This window comes from Lytechinus variegatus, chromosome 10, assembly GCF_018143015.1.
Source record: "Lytechinus variegatus isolate NC3 chromosome 10, Lvar_3.0, whole genome shotgun sequence".
Lineage (NCBI taxonomy): Eukaryota > Metazoa > Echinodermata > Echinoidea > Temnopleuroida > Toxopneustidae > Lytechinus > Lytechinus variegatus.
In genome coordinates this window covers 5593817-5616878 of record NC_054749.1, presented here as the reverse complement: position 1 = coordinate 5616878, position 23062 = coordinate 5593817, and the positions used below count along the sequence as shown (strand labels likewise).

General features: G+C 37.9%; 1 protein-coding gene across 1 annotated transcript; it reads right to left on the bottom strand.

Moving 5' to 3' along the window:
* Positions 1-1140: 1140 nt before the first annotated feature.
* Positions 1141-23062, bottom strand: LOC121422753 (ubiquitin carboxyl-terminal hydrolase 22-like). Its single transcript, XM_041617931.1, has 13 exons — positions 22464-23062; positions 19972-20104; positions 16420-16533; positions 15896-16000; positions 13170-13342; positions 11849-11996; positions 10290-10392; positions 9177-9319; positions 7792-7894; positions 6166-6292; positions 3983-4137; positions 2809-2958; positions 1141-2157 (listed from the first exon to the last, which is right to left on the bottom strand). The coding sequence occupies exons 1-13, from the start codon at positions 22581-22583 to the stop codon at positions 2115-2117; spliced, it is 1617 nt and encodes a 538-aa protein (XP_041473865.1). The 5' UTR covers positions 22584-23062; the 3' UTR covers positions 1141-2114.

Sequence of the window (23062 nt, the reverse complement as noted above, 5' to 3'; positions counted from 1 at the left end):
AAGAAATCTCCGTAAAGACGCGTAAGCGTATAGTGCAAGCGTATTTGAAGTCAATAAATTGACGCAATCTCACCCCTTTGCCACACCTCCTGGCGGAATGGATTTTAATTGGTTGAGTGATATGAGAGAGCTATAAAAGCGCGTTTCTAATTGGATATTGATTAAAAAATAGGTGTGTCTTACAGAGATAAAATGAAGATAAAATGGTTCTCAGAATACCAATTCGGAGAGATTTTAAGGGTATTTTATCTTACTGATTTTAACGGAGATAAAATATTTTATTTTATCTGAGATAAATGGATCTCAGAATACCACCCCAGATACCAATTTGCCACACGAGAATCTACAGAATCATCATTTGCAACCAACGATTGAATGTCATCCTTGGCAACTTGGCAAAAAAAATGACTTACCGGTACTTTGTCATGACTGACTCAAAACAATGTCAAGAGTTTGGCAAAAATATGACCCTCACCATACCATCAGGCTTTAAGGGGCATATGCTATCATGGACATAATTAATTTTCGGATTAAGGAGCACTCTCATTTAAAAGAATAAGTCCTTCATGTTACTACCTAAGTTGCTTGATATATCTTAGACCATGTTTGATAACCTTTTTTTATTGAGTTAGGGGTTCAACCTCTATGTTAACTTTTGAACTGGCTTACTGGGCAGCAAAGTATGACTCCAATTTTATATCCCAATTTCAATTTCATTTCATTTTTAAACCTGCCTGAGAACACTCTCAGATAAGGTCTTGGACAGGTTTCAAGTCAGATGTAAATATGCCAAACTTGCCTAATATCTCATACAAACTAATCTCAGACAGGTTTCCAGGAGTTTGAAGCACAGTTCTCGGTTTGTCGAAACATGTTACGGCAGTCGGATTGCTAGACCAAAGAAGCAAACGAGGGTTGCGTAATTGCCGCTCCAAACATAGAGAGTAAGAATCAGCACTTGACTCCAAATAATAACAATTAACTTTATCAGTGCCAAGTAGGGTCTGCCTTAAGACCAAGTACATTGTAAGGGTCTGGTCAGAAATATCAAACTTCCTTTGATGAGATTCAGAGTAGCTTGAAGTAAACAGATGTCACCCTGTCTTGAATAGATTACAAAGTAGATTTTTTTTTTAAAGAATAAAGCTTAAAACATAGGTTCAGCAAGTTTACCAATCCTGTCCAAAACTGGTCCTGGAAGATGTGATACTGAATGCCTGGCTGGCTGTGTGACTGGTTTGGTGAAGAGTCTCAAGAGTGAAGAGAGAGAACACCAGGGGCCTGTCTTACAAGAGTTGCCATTGATCTGATCGATCGCAACTATGGAAAGCCAGCAAAGTCAACATATGACATGCATGTTTGTTCAAAAAAATTTATAGATATGAATGTAAATCCACAAAGTCATTCATTTTTTGACAATTTGGTGTGTTGTCCTTTGTTTACAAAGGACATTTTGCAAATTTCCTGTAGAAAAAATTATGACACTGATGGATTTCCATAGAGTTACGATTGATTGGATCAATTATAACTCTTTGTAAGACGGGGCCCTGAATTTATCTCTGCAGACCATCCTCCCTCTGCTCATCCCCTTCATTGGTGCATCAAAATATACCTCTGGCTCTTTTCCAAACCCGACAATGTTGTGGAGATCTGTAGATTTTCCATCCCCTCAAGACTTGCTCAACCTACTCTTAAGCTCTCAATGAATTTATCCATGCTACTATTCTCTTCATAACCACTTCGTTCTCCTTCGGCATCAGAAGCAATCAAATCATTAGGAACACATGAAATCCAGATGGTGAACTATAAGTGCTGCTTTGGTGCCCAGCTATCCACTCAACGAAGACAACATTTTCATGACGACGCAAATTACGTACTCACATACACAGACGCGTGAACACATATTCAGTCCCACTTGGAATTCCACAATACAAGATTGTTTTTTTTTTTTTACAATTTTTGGACTACAAAGCATATTTTAAGTCTCTTTAGTGGTCTCTTGCCTCGGTTTCACACACAAATAAAATTGAAATAGTCTTTGATTGCATCCGAACAGGTTCTGATGAGTGCAGAATACTTGCGAAATAGAACTGGTGCTAGTATGCTATCCTGTGTCACTCATACTCCAAAATCCGTTTGTGGTAAAAGAGAAGGTACCTATACACAAAGACAATAAGTATCAATGCATTCATAAAACAATATTGCAACAGCAATTTGGATTAATCTTTAGGCATTAAGCATGAAAAAAATCTATTATAACGAGCAAAAAATAAACAAATTAATTTATAGTTGCCACAAAGAAACCTACAAATGATAGTATTTAGACTCTCATATACTATCAAGTTTTTACAAGTATAGTCAAACCTGTCTAAGCAGCCTGCCGTCTATAGTGAAAGTCGGTCTTCAGTGGCCATCAAACTTGTCTCCCATTTGAAAGGAAAAGTATTATAGAACCTGTCGATAAAGGCCACCTGTCCCAATTGACCACGTTTCCTGTTTCTCCTGGGTAGCCTTAAATAGACAGTTTTGACTGTAATGTAAACCCAACCTATGTGGGTAATATATTTACATATTCTTGCTTTTCACTCAAACATTACAGTATTCAGTTTGCAATGATTTTTTTTTCAAGTGCACACCAAGTTACCAAGAAAGCATTTCCATTCGTCTGAATGCAGGATAAAGAGCATTGTCCACTAAATGCCTTGCTCACTGGCATAGGTGATCTATGTATTGACTGCAAAGATTTGAAGATGAATAAATTCCTTCCTTAAGATGAGGTAAAGAATAAGAGATAGAGGAGTGACCTACCCTTCGCTCTGCAGGACATCATGAACGGTTGCCTTGGTGATGAGGGCGTCATCACACTTGAACCATTGATCTTGGTGCTGCCTGACATAGCACGTATAATGACCTGCTTCTAGGGACCCGTGGTGGTTGACCACTGCAAACAAGGAGTATCTACAAGGAACAGATAGTGAAAAAAAGAATGACGTACAATAAATATAGGACTTGTCACCCTCTTCTTGTGGGTGCGTTGTGGTCTAGTGGTTCTGACTCTTGCCTTTCAAAAAGAGGGTCGTGGGTTTGAATTCGAAGCCACAACGTGTTTTCCTTTAGCAAGAAATTTATCCACACTGCTGCACTCAACCAAGGTGAGGTGAACGGGTACCCGGCAGGAGTAATTCCTTGCATGCAATGAGTGCCGGTGATGGTAGCTTGAGCTAAATCCCGGGTAATAATAGCAGCGTTTTGTATCCTCTGGCAAAAAGTGCTTTATAAATCCAGCTATTATTATATTATTATTCTTGGCCTGTGTTCTGGGTCCCGTAACACAAAGGTTAGTGATTGATCATACGCTTAATTTTTACGATTGATTGTACATTGTAGTCTATGTAATCAACCGTAGAAAAATGTTCTAAGATCATTGCTAAGTTTTGTGTTATGGGCCCCTGAAGTCGGGTTTAATTCAAACTCTAGTTTAATGCTGTGGTTAACTATGGAAAGCCAATTCAATGTATCAGCTAATTCGACTCTCAAACCATACATTGTAAATATAGTATTTTACATCTTCAGCTTCCCATAATTTTAGCAGAGTCAGTCTTAGACCATGGTCTGATTTGAACCAGACTTCAGAGTGCCCCTTGTCTGCATATAAGTGTATCTTCACAAAGAAGAACACAACTACCATAATCTTTACATCTGTCATACATACACAGATATTCATTAAAAAATCTAAGACAAATTGTGCAGTAATATTGAATTTTCCAGCATTTCATGCAGAGGACTCAAAATGCCATCTCCTTCATCAAAACCCTGAAATCATGTATGAAATGTACAGATATCAAAAATCTGAAAATTACAGGATATGGTTTTAGGGAAAGGAATTTTTCTTGCTTGATCCCCCCCCCTCCCCCGCATTTTAAAGTCTTCAGATTTGTGCAAATAAACCCTTGTTTTGCTTAAGATAAAGGCCAAGACTTACTGATTATCTGAGGTAGTTGTTCTGCTTGGCCTGTGATGATGACTGAGACCATTGGCTCTCCGATGAGTAGACATGTACGGCGTCATATCCAGTTCATGGGGGAACGAGATGAACGTCGAAATCTTTTTCCTGAATCTCGTTGAATGCTCAAATCTCTGCAAGATGATGAAATGGGTGATTTCAAGTACGGTATTGGCCTTGGTGTTGGTGTTAGTGTTGAAATTTCAATTGCTTCCCATAGCTCCAAAACTTATTCAGAGTTTGTAAAACTGATCCAGATCACATTATTGATATCTCAACAATTAGTGAGCGACTTTTCGGGACCATCCTCATTTTATGTTTTGTGTTATAATCGTGTAAAAATTGACCCAACACCAACACCAAAAGGTCAACACTGAACTTGACATCACCCAATGGATGAATTGGCAACCTAGTCAAAGCTTGTGAGTCTTAATGAATGTTAAAAAGCTCATCAATTATAAATCATACGATTGATTTTCACAATAAATTGTACATTGTAGTCAACGCAATCATTCGCAACAAAAATGTTCTACGATAATTGTTAAGCTTGGTGTTAAAAGCCCCATTTTTAACGATTGATATTTCGTGGGTATGTGCGTTTTAACAAGCCTTTTTATGGCTTTTTTGTGCATGCCCAATTTCCATTCATTATTTTGTTTATCTATATTTTTATAATCATATGCCAACCATAATTTTATCATTACCACTATTTGTTTCAGTTATGTTTTGTTGATACCTTTGCTTTGTTTCATGTTATTTATTTTTTCTTTGTGTATATATACTTTTGTTCTCATTTTGTTCTTTTTAATGAATTTGGAAATAAATACTGAATTGAAATTGAGTGCTTCATAAATTTTTTCGTAAAGTTATGCGCAACTTCACACAAAGAGAACATGTTCTTAGAAGCTAATTTGACTCCTTGTGCCCCCTTAAATTCCAAACCCTGGATCTGCCATTGGCAGTTGAGATGGGCACACGAAATGCAGAATTCCGTTTCTCTTTCTGCTCATGTAACTGGTATGATTTTCGGGCACCATATCTTAATTATTGAATAAAATAAACAAACTGTATGCCCTTTAAACAATGGAAAACCATAACTTTTTCTACTATTACCATGATTTGGGTTTTTTCATAGCTATATTATAGGTGTCAGGTATTATTCAGTTAAAGAAAAATACACCGTTCTGCAACTTAGCTGTGTTGGTGTTTGTCACTGTGATCATTTTCTTTCATTTTTTTTCTCTTTAGTTTAGCTTTTTAAGATTTCAGAGTTGGGTTTATGAACATATGAACAAGATCAATAATGACACAATGACAATTGACCTGTACTGACCGCACGGAAACAATGTTAGCGCTAACAATAAACAAATATTTTTTCCTTCACAATCCGTAAGATGTGACTGTGCTTATTGTTAGCGCTCTGTTAGGCTGGCTAACAACGTTTCTGTGCGGACGGCACTGACTTTTAAAGGTCAAGTCCACCTCAGAAAAATGTTGATTCGAATCAATAAAGAAAAATCAGACAAGCACAATGCTAATTTCATCAAAATCGGATGTAAAATTAGATAGTTATGACATTTCAAAGTTTCGCTTATTTTTAACAAAATAGTTATATGAACGAGCCAGTTACATCCAAATGAGAGAGTTGATGATGTCACTCACTCACTATTTCTTTTGTTTTTTATTGTTTGAATTATACAATATTTCAATTTTTATGAATTTGACGAATGGGACCTCCTTGCCTGAAGCACAAAATGTTAAAATAATGGAATTCCACGTGTTCAGGGAGGAATGAAACTTCATTTCACATGGCAATGACGAGAAAATCAAAATATTTCATATTTCAAACAATAAAAAAACAAAAGAAATAGTGAGTGAATGACGTCATCGACTCTCTCATTTGGATGTAGCTGGCTCGTTCATATAACTGTTTTTGTGAAATGAAGCAAAATTTTGAATTGTCATAACTTTCTTATTTTACATCCGATTTTGATGAAATTTTCAGTGTTATGCTTGTTGAATTTTTCTCTTTTTATTCAAATCAAGTTTTTGTTGGGGTGGACTTGTCCTTTAAGCGCGACTTTTTCATGAAAGCATCATTTGTTGCAAATACAGGCACCTGGCTTGAAAAATTGCGCAACAAAATAGGTGAGGATTCCTACCTTGAGATGAAAGCATGCAACCAGTGGTAGAGTCTTCATAGTGAGTTGTTTGGTGGATTCCTGATAGCTCTGACAAACACTGCATTTAATCTTTGCACTGCTGCCCAAATACTCTGGACGGGTAAATCTATTAACAAAGAAAAGCATTACAATATTATACAACTCCCAATAATGTTCTGTACTCTGATTGGTCCAAATCGGATCACATGATATTCAGCGAATTGCACTATTGCATCCAAAATGGACTATCCTTCACTCTGACATCAGAGTGCAGGATAGTGCGAGTTCTGGAATTATCTAGAATTTAGATCAAATATAGCATTCGGGGCAACTGAGTAAACATGGGTGGGAGGTGTATAAAACAATCAATACACACAATCTTGTGCATAGAGGACCTCAATTATGAACTCTATGCTTGACTCGAAAAAAATGGATATACCGCACTCGGTCCCGCGGACCTCGATGCGGTATACCCATTGGCTCTTCTCGCACATTGTTCAATATTTAGCCCTCGCATGCACGCGCTTACGTGCATTATTTGTATAATATAAAAGGAGGAAATATCATTGTGAAAGTGATGATAGTATAAGGAAGAAAAGGGCAAAAGGCGTCAAAAGTTATCGGGTCAGTAACACAGTTCTCACAGCGAGTTGGTTGGTACTTGTAGATTCCTGACAGCTCTGACAAACAACCAATTTAATCTTCGCACTGCTGCACAAATATTCTGGATGAGTAAATCAATCGATAATGATACACACTATACACGATTCTCAAGGGTAGTGGCTAACAGACTTTAAATAAACACATACATGTATTATGATATGGATAGGCAAAAATCATTGTAATAGTGATGTTAGAATGTGACTGTAAATGGCAAATGGTGACAAGTTTATGAGGTTTATGAAGTACCACACTGAAACAGGTAAAAATATTACACAGGGCTTGGGGCAAAACAGAACAATTTTCCTCCTGAAATGCTCTAAAGAGCTCTGGAAAATAAAAACGAGCCCTAGAAAATAAAAGAGTCATGAAAAATCCCTATTCTCTGCAATGTTAAAGGTATTGTTTAACTTTGTGAGCAGCCGATTTAAAAAATTCTCAAACCAAGATAAAAACATGTGTACAAGAGCATGTATTAGAACTAATAAACCCTGAAAACAACCATTATTGAGAATGAAAAGCTAAAACTACAAGGCAAACGCCGATTATGTAAATAGGCGTCTTATAGACACCTAAATATTACACATAAGTGTATGGGATGAAATTAAGACGGTGTTTCTGGTCACTTTATATTTCAATTTTTGAAACACTAAATAATTTTTTTCGAACGCAATTTTTTTTCAGGGCTTCATTTTTGTAACATATCGCAGACACAGGTGACAAGTGTGGCCTTCTAGCTCAGATTTTTTAAAAGTCAAACCAATGTTAACCAATCACTTTAAAGCTTCCCCAATGTTTTAGATTTGGCCTATAGATTTTGAAAAGTAGCCCTGAAAATTAAAAGAATAAAATGGCCCGCTGTGAAGGATAGTTATGCATCACTTCATTCTGAAAATGTGACGATTACGCTGCTCACTACAGATAAAGACAATGAAAGGGGAAAAAAAATGAATTTTCATTTCTCACCTTCGTAAGCAGTCATCTAGGGAATGTGGTACATCATCAAACCCGGGGGGTGACATAAGGCCTGAATCACCGTTATGGAGACTGCTACTACTAGTACTGGAACCTGAAATTCAAATATATAACCATAACGCAAATTAATCATTCACCTAGACAGGAGAATACAAGAAGTGCAGTTAGTATGAGTCTATCCATTTATGGGATAGCATAACAATCCATTTCTCAGTTGACTCATGTCTCAAACAGATTTTTAAAAAAAGAAGGAATCCATTTGTGTGTACTTTGAACAGTCTCATGATTAGACCAGACGGGACACGGCCTCAAAGAACTTCAACAAAGTGGCTGGAGACAATATCTCAATTTACCGTCATTATCACTACCAGGGCCCAGTAACACTAAGGTTAGCAATTAATCAGTAATTCGAAAGATCAATTCTGATTGGTTCCTAGTCAGTTCACTGAGCAAAGTATGCAGTGATGATCTTGATAGGCCATTTCAATTTGCGATTAATGGCTACACTTTATTTTTTTATTGTTTTAATTTTTTTATTATTTTTTTTTGCCTCCAATTAGAGGATTTATTTACACCATCGCAACATAACACATTATAAAAATGAAACATACATGTGATGACATGACATTTAAAGAAATCATATTGCTACAAAACAATTACATAGTTTTGCAATCATCCATAATCTTACATGACATATTGAAGACATCAGTGAAAACAAAAGATTTACTGAGTTTTCATACGTATTTGGTAATTTCTCTTGGTAAATAAACATATCCTTTTCTGTACCGAGCTTCCATTTCTACTCTACTTTCTACTTCTCTTAAGAATATAAATTTCAGATTGTCTCTCTTTTCTTTTCCGGATATGTTTCTTGAAACAATGACTTTGTGGATGCACCAAAGGGCATGGCTACACTTTATGTTACCGGGGACCAGATGAAATGGGACTACACCATGTGGGATGAGATGTGGGGAGCGTTTCATGAAAGGACTTGTCAGACGTTTTATCTGACAAGTCCTGTTTTATCCGACAGTTACTATAGTAACAGTGCTTCTTAACCAATCAGAATCCAGGAAAGTTGTCAGATCTGACAACTTGTGGGACGAAAATATTGATGAAACGCGCCCCAGGTGGGTGTTTCATAAAGCTGTTCGTAAGTTAAGAGCGACTTTAAGAACGACTGGTGATCCTTTCTTGTGGTAAATGGTATACACCATTGGCGATGGTTTAGTGCGTAAGAAAGGTTTACAAGTCGTTCTTAAAATAGCTCTTAACTTACCAACAGCTTTATGAAACGGCCCCCAGGCAAACGGAAATTAGACCAAGTGGTGGTGGACCAAGTGACAAGTGGTGGTGGACCAAGTGACAAGGCTTACCTGAAGAGTTACTGTCTACTGAGAAGTCTTGTATGGGGGTAGGTACAATGATAGGTACAGGCAGGGGCGCGCTACCGGTACTACTAGATGGTCCGAGGTCTAAAGATATATCCCAAAATGGATCTACTGTTGTTGATATACCCCTGCGGGAGACAGTCAAAGTGGAGAAAACACAATTGAAATAAAAAATACTGATATACTACTGCCGATAAGAATATGATGGTTACTGCATTATCTGATTAAACAGGTAGGTGTATCATAAAGCTGTTTTGTAAAATACAATGACTGGTGAACCTTTCTTGTGCTATGTGATATCCCTTTGTAATTGAGTCATGACCCAAGAACAGGATCCAGTCGTGCGTAAAGTTGTTCGTAACTTTATGAACAGCTTCATGAAACACCCACCAGGGGCCTGTTTCATGAAAGCAGCCAACTCCAACTTGTTGATCACTATGGAAAGCCAAGCTGGACAAAATGCAGATGCATGGAATTGACTTATGGAAAGCACACATCTGTTAAGACAATTATTGTCCATTTTGGTTTTTCATAGTGATGGTGTTGGGCTGGGATTATGATACATTCACGAAACTGGCCCCAAGATATCTAAAGAGAGAAAGATGTTGCAATTTGATTCCATTCGATCCAATTTTACAATAAAAAAGGAACATGCAGAAAATAAATGATAAATTAATATGACATTTAAAATAGATACTTTTCATTGAAATCTGTATTTCTTCAGTATTCCAATTTATGAATACATAGATCATTTTCTCCAATGAAATTCTCAAGAACACTTACAAAATAAAAACTATTAGAAATGTACATGACGTCAATAGCGACAGTATTCAATGACTAAATTTGAATGGTTTCTCAAGACTGTAAATAATAGAAATATTGTATGTTTTTTCATATCACTTTCTTGCAAACTTGTTTAAAAATACATGTAATTAAGGAATATCAGGAAATTGTGAAATAAGTATTACATGCATGCTAGGCAAGTACCAAGAGACTGAAAATCTCTGAAGTATTTCAAGTTGTTCACCATATTTTCCAATGAACTTGTTTCAAAAACATTCGGAACTTTTAAAAGACGATGGAACCATTGAGACTTACTTGCATGCTTGGCAAGTAACATCAGACTGCAGCCCTCCAGTAAAGATTTGGTCAATGATACAATTGCAATGGTTTGGATTATTGCCTGATGCTCCATTGTGCCCTGAAGAAAAAAGAAAAACAATAATAGATGTGATTATAGAAGCTTAAAAGTGCCAACCAGGGCCCTGTAACTCAAAGATTAGCGATTAATCACTAAATAAAATGGCCTATCGAGATCATCCTTGCATGCATATTTTGCTCAGTAGACTGGCTAGGAACCAATCAGAATTTCTCTTTCAAATTAGCGATTAATCACTAACATTTGTGTTACGGGGCACAGATGTTCAGATAATCCATCTTGTCATGTCTACAATCCTTTGAAAAGATAAGATGACAAGAACACGGATCTCTGTGGGAGAGATGACGAGAAGCGAGATCACGAGATCCAAGATCTCGCCACCTGATCATCTCTCCCACAGGATGTAGACACGAATGACAAGATCCAAGGGTTTGTCATCTCATTATCTCTCCCACAGGATATTATATCTAGACATGGCGAGACCTGAGATCTTGTCATCTGGTCAATTTTTTGAAGGAATGTAGACATAACAAGATGATTATCTGAATATCTGGGTGAGTTTTAAGCTTCCATATTCATGTGATAAAAGATCATGTACAAAACCAGTTTCCACTACTAATTGCTATGATTTAAGGGGCCCATTGTAGAAAGTGTCAGAACAAAACAAAATACAAGTCATATTCAACATGACTGTCAACTAGTATAACTTGCACTTACATATTTCAGTTGTGTTATTACTTGGGTTAAAATGCAACTCTTACAGAAACAAGCCCCAGGACGGTGTTAAATAAGCTGTTTTTGTAAGAAATACATACTCTTACGAATATTTGGCATATAAAATGACTAGGAGTGGGCCCACTTTATTTTCTGACATTTCAAAAAAGTTTACCTTTTGTGTATTTACATATTAAATCTAATATTCTATGCAGCAGTACGGTTCTAGGAAGGAAATCTAGATCTGAATATTTTGACTTCAGCTGGTGCGATTAAAATGAACAGGAAACGCTCTTGGGGCTTTCCATGTTCCAATAAATCATAATGTCATCCATTATTTCCAGACCTGCCAACTTCTGGGAACGAAAAACTGTATTCTGTGATAAAAAAACTGTATTTTTCCCCAAAAAGTGTATTTCATAATAAAATGCTTGGCGCACTCATTCATCGTGGCGCTCAAGCTGCATGCAAGCTAAAGTGCGTACTGCTCTTGCAGATGAAAAACAAACATTGAATCAACATGATTGAAAAAAAAACAACTGAAATTACATTGATCTAATAACCATATTTTGTGCATGATTTATGAAATAGAGACATATAGAGATGATTATTCTCAATATTTTTTTTTTCAACAAAAAAACGTTTTTTTTTTAAAGAAAAAACGTATTTTGGTTGCAAAAAACGTACTAAATACGACTAAAACGTACTGGTTGGCAGGTCTGTCTTTCGTTAATAACTCTGCAGAAGACCCCCTGGTTAATCATGTTTGCATATTGTCCATTACCTTTACAATGTCTGTGTAAGACGTCTAGTGCAGCAATGAAGAATTCATGAGCATCTTGCTGCTCGTATCCAGCTAGATGCCTCGCATGAGTCCAAACCAGATGTAATAACCGATAAGGAATGTGCACGGATCGGATTCCAGAATAGAACTAGATTGAAACAAAGTGCAAAATCAAATGAGTTTTGGAGTAAGACAAATATGCCCCACTGGAATAGATTGAGCAAATATGATCACCAAACCCCTAATGAAGTCTTGAGTTCCTTGGTTTATACATACATGTAGTTTTAATAATGGAATAACAACAATATTTCGCCATTTCCATCTCCTGGGGCACGGCTATCCATGCATCTGTGAAGTAATCAAAGTTTCAATAAATTGTTTGCTTTTCATTGTTTGTACAGAACTGTCTAGATGTATGTGACTCCAGTTGCAAAAATGAGAGGTAATATCTCTACAATTAATTGAATCAACTTAATTAAACTTCAACATGAAGCTAAAAAATAAGAATGAATACAGATTTGATTTACCTCCTGAAAAAAAACCCTGTTCATTTCACACGCTATAATTCTTTGAGTGTGAATGAAAGACCAATTCACACCGGCTGAACATGAAGTTAAAGCAATGACAAGAATCAATGAATGCAGGTTTGATTTACATGTACCTCCTGAAATACCCTGTTCATTTCACATACTATGATAATGTTTTGTTTTTGTATGAAAGACCTATTCGCACAAGCTGAACATGAAGTTAAAACAATAAAACAAATGAATGCAGGATTGATTTACCTCCTGTAAAACCCTAATCCTTTCGCACACTATGGCCCGAATTCACCAAGGTGGTTTAGAAAACCCACTGTTGAATCCACGGTTTATGCAGATTTCCTGTATAAATTATGCTTTATTTAGCACTTATAAAAATGTCCAATGCAGATGCGCACTTTTGTCACAGTGCGCCAAAGTGACGCCTATTACCATCATAAGAAACGCTATTATATTCATGAGTCCACTGATTGAAGAGTGGACTCATTAATTCAAAACGGTGAAATCATGAATAAAATAGCGTGAATAACCACGGCAACAGGCGTCAATTTGGCGCACTGGGACAAACGCGCGCATCAGCATTGGACATTTTTTAATACACGCGGTAAAATAAGCGTAATTTATACCGGAAATCTGCATAAACCATGGACTCGACCATGGATTTTCAAAACCACCTCTGTGAATTCGGGCCTTAAATGATACTTTGTTTTTGTATGATGGTTCCATTCACACTAGCTTGAAATAAAAATAAAATGACAAGAATAAATGCAGGTTTTGATTACCTCCTGAAATACCCTGGTCATTTCACACACTAGACATTGTTCTCTGCTGCGTTCATTGTCGCAATGATGCTTGTCTGAAAGGAAGAAGTCCCTGAGAAGTGGAGTGTGTGTCAAGGCCTGAACGATGCAATTCATGAAACATGTGTTTCCTAGGTTGATCAGACCTCGTAGACCTGAAAACAAAACATTTTTTTATTTAAAAAAAAAGAGTTAATTTGAACTTGCATTAATGAAATGTACAAACTAGTAATTGTGGCAAATTTTGTTTTCACAGGAAAGTATTGAAAATCAAGTTTATTTGTCATCACATCACCACAGATCTAGATATGAGCCCCGTTGTTATTATTATATTAACTTTGCAGTCCACTGGTAACTTCCCTGAAATCCTTGATCCTGGCTGATTAGCATTGTTACCATTGGACGTCAAAGTTACTATTATATTAGCTTTTATGGAATGAGTCCGGAGGCCGTTTCATAAAGCTGTTCATAAGTTAAGAGCGACTTTAAGAACGACTGGTGAACCTTTCTTACGCACTAAAACAATGCCAATGGTGTATATCTCTAACCACAAGAAAGAATTACCAGTCGTTCTTAAAGTCGCTCTTAACTTACGAGCAGCTTTATGCAACACCCACCCGGTATATTTACAACACCTTAATTTGTGAAATCATGAAATCTAAGCAGAATTACTAAAGTTCATTCTGCCAACACAGATAAGCACATGTGGGACAGTGTGTGATCATTGCCTGGAAAAAGACCCAATACCTGGTTGGAATGCCATGCTTCTTTTGCCCATTTCTCAGCATTTTCTACTCCATTTTATTGGATTCTGTTTGAACTGATGAGATTAGTACCACAAATGGTATATATCCGAGCTTCACTTGTCTAGATACTAAAGCCATGGTTAAATCATTGACCAGAAAGTAGATAGAATCACTTGTAGAATCACATGTAGAGTAACTCTAGTTATTTGGCAGAAAATTTTTAGCAGAGATATACTATCAAACAAGAAATTGATCTAAAACTCTTTTTTTTTTTAAATAACCGCTTATTGGTCATTTGTTGACCCAGAACATAAATATAGGTATGATCACCATCCATGCTTCCACAGAAATGGATTTGATATTTAATTTTCCTGAAAATCATTCAATCAGGTCCCCGGGGGGGGGAGGAGGATTGGGGCACTTCCATTGACGAGTGGATACCATGCGCGACCAAGGGGTCTTGAAAAGCACCCTAAACACGTATCTTCCATATTCGGAAAATGCACCCCTTAACAAGTATTGACGTGTGAAACCAAACCCTTAACAAGTATTGGAAACAAAACAATACTTTTGGAAAGTATTCCTGAAATGAACCCCTGAACAAGTACAGTGATATTTTATTGTATGTCCGTCGACGTCGGCCGTCGGTTTTACCTTTGTAACACACCATTTGGTTTAGTACGGCCCCACCTTTCACCTCACGCAAATCGGACTCTAAATACGTAGTGTTGGGGCAAAAAGGGCATCCTTTATAAAGCATTTTAATTTTGTTTTATCATTCCCGCAAATGTTAAAAGACGTAGCTTTCCTAGCGAAATAGATACCCTTTTTAATTACTTTTGTGTTTTTGACACCCTTATCACGTTACGTACGTAATGTGCCCTATCTTGAAAAAGACATCCTTTATACGTGTTTTTTTGGTCGCGCATGGTATCCACTCGCCAATGTAAGTGGCCCCCCCCCCCTGGATCAGGTCACATCATTTTGAATCCTCAGTCCATAAAAAAGACTATTAAAGTCAAGGGTAAACAGCTGCTGATAAATCAGTCAGAAAACTAATCGTCTTATATCATTCTTCTCCATATTTCATCTTACTTTTTTCTTATGAATAATTAGGAGAGCAATTGTAGTGCTTCCTCCCCTTCACTTGCAATCTGCATTGAATTATTAAAACATATAATAAGGTTATAAGATAAATCATTGCTATAAAAGTATAACGAGACCACTCTGATTTTGTAGAGCTTCCAGCTCTCTCCTTTCATCTTTGGGGGGGAGGGGTGAATACAATTATCTCATTTCTGTATACTGAAGCTCTTATACCTGTCTTGTTAATACTACTCTGTATGGTGGAAATCGAAATGGGACTAAAGATTCTTGTAATCTTGTGTTTCGACTATCATATGGCTCAACATGAACTTTACCTCTGCTCCTCTGGTGTATTCATTAATTCAACCTACTCAACCTATTTCTCATCTCCCTCCCACTTATTCTCAAAATCCAATCCCCCCTTCTCTCTCCATAGCTCCTTCTATTTCCATCTATCATTATCTTCTTTTACTCCTTCCCATCTCTCCCACACACTTTCCAAAATATGATCCTGTGGCCCCCCCTTCTCCCCCATACACTCATTTCATTTCACCTATCACTACATTTTTCCCTTATTCCTCCCCCTCTCCCTCCAACTCACTTTCCAGAACCCTATTCTCTACCCCCCCCCCCCCCGCATCTCCCTATATGTTATCTATCATTACACTTTCCCCTTACTCCTTCCCCTGTCCCTCCTACTTATTCACTTTCCAAAATGCTATCTTCTGCCCCCCCCTCCCTCCACTGAACTGTTCCTTGTCTTCTTTTATTTCACCTCTCTGACATTACATTATCCCCTTACCCCCTCTTTCCCATTCATTTTCTAAAAAATCTTACCCTAACCCCCCCCCCCCCGCCTATCCCATCATGACGTACCTATTGTAGAGCTTCCTGATACTTTCTTTCTTGTAGGGTTCCTCCTAAGGAGCTCTATCTCATAGCCTGTGGCTTCCCAGGCGGAGAAACCTTGGACGCTAGAACCTGCAGAGAAGAAACAATGAACAAAGTTCGCTTTGGACACACCCATGCAGAAATCAAAATCAAAGCAACAAGTTTTAAAGGAGCTTTTCACAAGCAATGCTCTAGTCTTATAATTGAGGCAGAAGCTGCAGCTCTTGCCTTTGCAGTTACGCTAAAAATATAAGTGATAGGGTAAACATGACTACGACATGAAGACCTCCAAGTTTCTAGACACTATCACTATCGACTTAGCACCATTTCATTGAGAACTTTCTATAAAGACTTGCGACTGCCGCGATTCAGTATGCCATGTTGGTATGTAAGATTGATCCCCAAAACAGTGATTTAATAATAATATATGTGATTTGTAATGCGCCAAATCCACTCGGCGGAGTGCCCAAGACGCAGATTTACTGTGTACCGTATACATAGTTACATACCATGGAACTTTGAACAATTCAATCTCTCCTCCTGCGATATCTGTTCAAATTCAGAGTCATAGACATAATCTCCGCATGCAACACAGAAGACCGTTCCGTGGGTCATGTCAACAGCTGTAACAACAGAGAAAAGTGAAATAAGGAAAATGTGTCATCAAATCAAAACAAAGATCATACGTGCATTACAATTTTAGCACTCATTTAATCACAGGGGAGGCACCGCAAAGGGACAGGGGGTGTGACTACCACCCCCCTGATTTCGCAAGTGAAGAAAAAAAGGGGAAGAAAGAGTAACGGTATAAAAAGAGAAGCCTGGGTAATGTAAATCTATACCTCCCCTTAATCCAACTGAAAAAAAAAATTTGTTTAGATCGTCGACCCCTCCCCCTATCCTAGCACCATCCGATTGAAAGCATAATAGTCACCAAGGGGGAAAAGACTTGTATCTCAAGTTATAGGAAAGATCTATGCCATTTTTATGGAAAGACGAGTCCAAAAAGATCCCTTTCAATAAAATTTAAGCAACATTGTTTTTTTGTTTTTTTTATTCTCATTTGTCTTACTCCATACTGCACAGCTATGTTCTTAAAATTCATCAATAAAGTGAGCATATTTTGCTGGGAATATATTCCTTTCCTGCTGGTTTATAACTAGGCCCAATTTCATAAAGATGTTGTTTTGTACCGAGGTTTTTTACCCGACAGTTAAGAAAGCACGAACGCCTGTGAGCAAGCAACCAGGGGACCAACGGCTTAAGGTCCTCTCTGAGGGACCTGGTAATGAGGATAAATGCTTTACCAAAGGGCACTAGCGCACCACTTGGGAATTGAACCCCGGGTCACCGGAATCCGAACCCCTGCTCTACCGACTGAGATAGCGCGCCTCTACACAGAATCAGTGAATTTTCACCATATCCAGGAGTCTGGCGACGGTACAGTTATATATATGTCCCTTGGTCAGAAAGGAATATTGACAAGTTTCATATAGTGCTAAGGAAGAGGAATGTTGTGACAAGGACTTTGTAATAACTTTGCCATTATGGCAAGTATTCTGGAAAGGAAACCCTGATTTTGATTGGCTGCAGAGCCTTGTTGCTTTTGCAGTTACCATATTCACAATAGGCCCGTTTTGAAAGTCCATTTTTGATGCACGTGTACACGGCGTGTTTTTCGGTCGTGTACACGTGTACACGTTGTAAACACTGTGAGAGCGAGTTCTGTTTTCATGTCGACACGGACCCGCATCAATATGTCATAAAAAGGGGTCTATATAGCCTAAGTCACGGTTTTAAAGCTTACCTGAGAAGTTTGAAGTATCAATCCACAAAAATTGGTGCAAATTAAAAGTTTACTCGGCTTAGCAGCGCATTAAATTAATAAAGAATGCAAAAGAAAATCAGTGCAGGGCCCTAGCTATCGCCGACACTCGGTGGAAGCGCATTTTGTATACTGTACCGTACATGCATGCACAGATCGCTGCAGAATAAGTGTAACTGAAGTTATCGATTAATTTTCATTATTATGTTGCCAATTTGAAGAGCGTTTGTTTGTAGGCTTGTGTGCGAGCGTATAACACGTAAGTTGTAGCGATGATCGCTATCGCAATTGGTGATTCTCAAATTGACTCTGAGTGTGATTGAGCAACGCTTTCGAGCTTTTGAGACCGGAGCAGACCCATTTCGTGCCGATTTCGTGGTACAAAAACGTGAGTCTCCAGAAAGAATGTGGATTAAATTGGCGATTTTGGAAGTGAATTCACTCAGGATTAATTGAAATATGTTGACATATTAGTAATTAAAACATGTGCAATGTCTGAGAACTAAAGTAAGATTTAATGTGAGGCTGTGAGCTTGTTTATGCAGATGCTACCGTGTACACGGTGATGGAATTTAGTGCACGTGCACTGACTTGACCGTGCGTGTACACGTGTACACGTGTACCCGAAACGGGCCTAATTCACAAAGTTATTATAATTGTAAGTTCTTTATGAAATGGGCCCCAGACGTTGATGGAATCGACACCAGGGGGCACACTTCAAAAAGAGTTAACTCTAAGTTACTATGGTAACTTTGCAATCATGGCAGCTACCATGGTAACAGCTCAACACCTAATCGCAATCATGGTTACATAAGGACAGAGTTACCATAGTTGTAAGTCTTTTTTTGAAACAGGGCACCAGATCATGCAACTGCCATGGCACAACTCATTTTGACATCTTTCTGATCTCCAGTTTCAAGTAGATCAAGGGCCTCTTTCATAAAGACTTATGGGGCGTTGCAAGAAACTTACGATCAATCGCAAGTCTATTTTCGTTCCCGAAATCAAGCATATGCCTTGCAATTAATTGCAAATTTGCGATTGATTGCTTATCTGCTCCATGAAATAAGGAGCGCAATCTGATTTGCTAAAGCTAAAAGTGATCAATCAACTGTAAAACTGCAACAGAATATTTGCGATTGATTGCAAATATTTTCTTGCAACACCCCCTTAGAGCTGTGGTAAGTGTGCCATAATTGAAGTTACCATGGAAACCTTTGTTCTGTCTGGCTGCTTATTCCTGCTATGTTTAAACGCAAGTCAAAATATCAATCGCAAGTCCCAAATGCGCGCTGTTGATTGGTTGAAAATCAAGTTGTATGATTTTTTAGAGTTGTGATTGATTGCAACTCTTTCTGCAATGGGCCCCAGATGAAATTATTTGAACGGATTTAAAACAGTCAACCGGTGAAAAATGACGAACCAGTTTCATGAAATACACCCTGGGAAGTCTTTCACAAAGCAAATAGTTATATAATATTGACTGGCTTTGAGGGGAACATCAAATGTATTGCCCACAAAAGAATCATATTGGCCCGAGTCTTTAGATGAGGGCAATATTACTCTTACAGGCAATAATGATGTTCCCTGAATGAAGACTCAGTCGATATATTTCTTATCATCCAAATCCGACATCTTGAGCAAAAAAGCCAAAAATCATAAAAATTTCTTTCAAGAATATGGTTCAACTGTGTGATGTTTAATACCAGAGGCCAGGCTCTGCACTTTACCATTATTACATACTTGTAATTATAAGATCGCGTCATTAGGGATGCATATCCAGTGCCCGGATCCAGTACTGTTTTTATTATGACGTATATTTTGCTGCGCGGATCATTATGAAGCATATCTCTTTCTACGCATCCTCAAATGCCCTGATGTGAGATCAGGAAATATGCAAAGGTATATTTTGTATGCAATGTCAATAGGCACATTGAGACCGAGGAAAATACAAATGATATACCTATGCCTTTCCAATATTCAGAAAATCTAGGGCAATACGTTTTTGTAAATTACCAGCTCAGATGTCTGATATGGGTGATAATCTGTTATATTCATTGCCCAACTGGTTCTAAACCAATCAGATGCAATTACGGTATTCTAGTAGCTTTTAAAGCCTTTCACAAAGCAAATAGTCAGTCATTTATTTGTTCTAAGCCAATCAGACTTTAGAAGGTGTAATGGTAGTCAGTAAATCCATGAAATGCTTGTCCGAACTTGACGACGATGAACCTACCCAGGTGGTGTTTGGTGGACCTGGCATGGTCCTGTATATGGCCCATCATATAACAGCCGAAGAACACACAATGTAGGCACGCATGAAGACGTTGGTTATACTGATGACATACGTGACAGCTACCTGCCCGAGCCTGACCAAAGAAAAAAAAACATTGTCAAAGAAAGAAATATTTAGTCAAAGGATTACTTTTTTAGCCTTCGTGACAATAATGTTTAGAAAGTGTTCAGTTTCTCTTTTGCCCAATCAAATTTGTCATGATTTTAATTGCTCAATGCTGGAGTCAAGAAACACCAAAATATTATTATTAATATAAAATTTGAATACGGTATGTGTGGGCAAGTCTCCTTATACTATAGTCTAGATCAGCCATTCTCAATTACATTTTTGGAAGCGCCACATTTCTTGTTGAGAATCTGTAATGCTCCACTATCCATTACGCAAACCAGCAATGTATCAGCGGAGGGAGTCCAGATACCCAGAAGTTTTGGAATATTAGGCCTTTTAAATTGCCCAGCGGAGGCCGGGCTATAATTAATATCAACAGAAGAAATACAAATGCCAACAAACTACACAATATTAATATTAAAAGAAAAATGACCAGTGACTTTTTCACAAAATACCGATGATACCACAAGTTCAGACTGTTCTGCACCAGATCTATTGGCTAAAGCAAGTGGCGTAATGAGAAAAAAAAATGAGGGGGCTAGATATGGCAGCTGAAGCAAAATTATTGAACTTTTCAATACAAAAATCTATATTTTGACATAATTAAGAAAGTAATACAATGCTCCACTCTTTCCCTTTCCTTTTCTTTCCCTTTCACCTTTTTTTCTTGACCATGAAACACTTGGGGGCCCCCAATCCCACCCCCATCGGTACGCCAGTGGCTGAAGTTACGTTCCCCGATTTTGCAAGGGCTGAAAATTAGGCGTTGCATAGCACTAACGCCCCGGGCCAAACTGTCCACCCCCCCCCCTCTCTCTCTCTACAACTCACGTGCGGTGTCATTCATTCAGTTCGTGTTAAGCAAGAGTGCATGCAGCTAATACATCTGAGCATGCATGTATTCCACTTTTACAACTTCGGATTTTAATCGCCTCCGGAAACAAAGTTTCTGCTTGTTATGTCCAAAATTCATAATCTTTTATGATCAGGATGTTCTTTGAATATCATATTATTTGATGTTTAACTTAACCAAAACGTATACTCTGGAAATGAAAATTTCTCGCCGTTGAAATAGATCCTACAAATGGTGTTTTCATATCACTTGTGTGGCACATAAACTTTGTACAGCATAGAATAAATATTAAGGAGAAAAACAGCATCGATCCTCCATAATAGGGGTTATCGAGTGCTAAATTGTACAAAATTTGGGGAAATCAATCAGCAATTAAGTGTCAAGTAAAAATTTTTTTGTTTTCTCTTTGTATTGAAAGAATCACCAAATTCTTATTTTCAGGTTACTAGTAGATTCTTTTTTTCTCCCCAATTTTTACTTGTTTTATACCGGCTCCCAAGCGCCACTCTGCAATGCTCGGTGCGCCACAAGTGGCGCGTGCGCCACCATTTGAGAATCCCTGGTCTAGATCATGTAGATTTGGCATAACTTAGTTGAAGCTTAGAGATACAATTAAAATGTTGAAAATGATTTTTCTTTATATCTAGTCTAATCTATATTCATTTGATTTCTTCCACGTACACAATCTGCAATGAAATTAAAAATGCGAAAGAAAAAAACACTTTCCTATTAATTTTTTTTTCATGACTAGCGAGGGCCGTGGCCTGGGTTAGAGAAACATCTGTCAGTAGAGGCGCACGGCCAATATGGGAGACTCTCTCCAATAAGGGAGACAATCTCCCATATTGGAAACTTGCTTTGCAAAAGAACAAAAGAAACAACACCAACAAAAGTATGATTTTTTCCACCCAAACTTTTGTCCCACCGAGGTCAGAAGCCCATTTGTTTTGTGTGTGGATGACAAAAAAAATCCTTATAAAAACAAAAGTAGACGGTGAATTTTTAAAGTAGACGGTGAAAAGGGGTAATATTTCATGAGGAATCTGCTTATCACATTTTTATTTGCCGCCAAGGTAATCCTTTTTAAGCAAATGTAAACAAAGAAAATTGGTCTCCAAAACTGGAGACTGTCTCTGAAATTGGATACCAAAATTCTGTCTCTGATATTCGAGATAATCTCTCTCATGGGAGACAGTCTCCGATATTGGCCGTGCGCCTGTACTGTCTGTTAAAACTTCAGGATTGAATGCTAGTCCCCTGTTACAACATCATCATTGAATCAAGGGAAAGTAGTATATTGGTACTTAATAATAGAGCCAAGCAAACAAAGACAAACTAAACAATCACTTTGTCTTCGCCTTCGCACTGCAGTGCAGCAGTTATCAATTCACGGATGACACACTGTTACTGACTCTCACTTTCTCCTCAACGTAACAAACTGAAAGGACAACAGAACAAGAGAGATGCTCACTTTTCTCTTAACATTTTCGACAGAGCTACAAGACACAAAGAAAGCTTGAATAATTCTGAAGGGCTTCGTTCCTTTGCTCTTCTTGAAGGTAGCTACATGCGGGCAGCCCGATAAGCTCATACTTAGCAGCGGCTGCCCGGCGTTGGCTTCATACACTCCACTCCGTATCTCGCTGGTCCAGCGGGGCACGACTCCCCGTGTAAACCCTCTACTCGCCGGTAAAGAACCCAGTCTAGCTAAAACTTCAATCACTCGATATCCAAAACAGTCGATCCTTCTTTCGCAACGAAGGTCGTCATCACGATCCAAAGTACTTCTTTTGATTCACAAATTCTTAAAGATACATAATAGGCTGTTTATCGAGAGAGGTGCATGTGTTTTTAAACTCCGATAACGTGTCTATTTTGAAATAGCGTTCCCTTGTTTAATACGCGATGCTCGCTGGTATACGGTATACGCACAATAAAAAGGCTAGTCAACTGGCTGTGTACGAGTTCCCAGTAACAAATGCAAGCCATAAGTTGTACAAAATGATTACTGTGCTTAACTGTACAACTGAAAGATGCATGCATATAACGCCCCGGTAATCTTTATAGAGT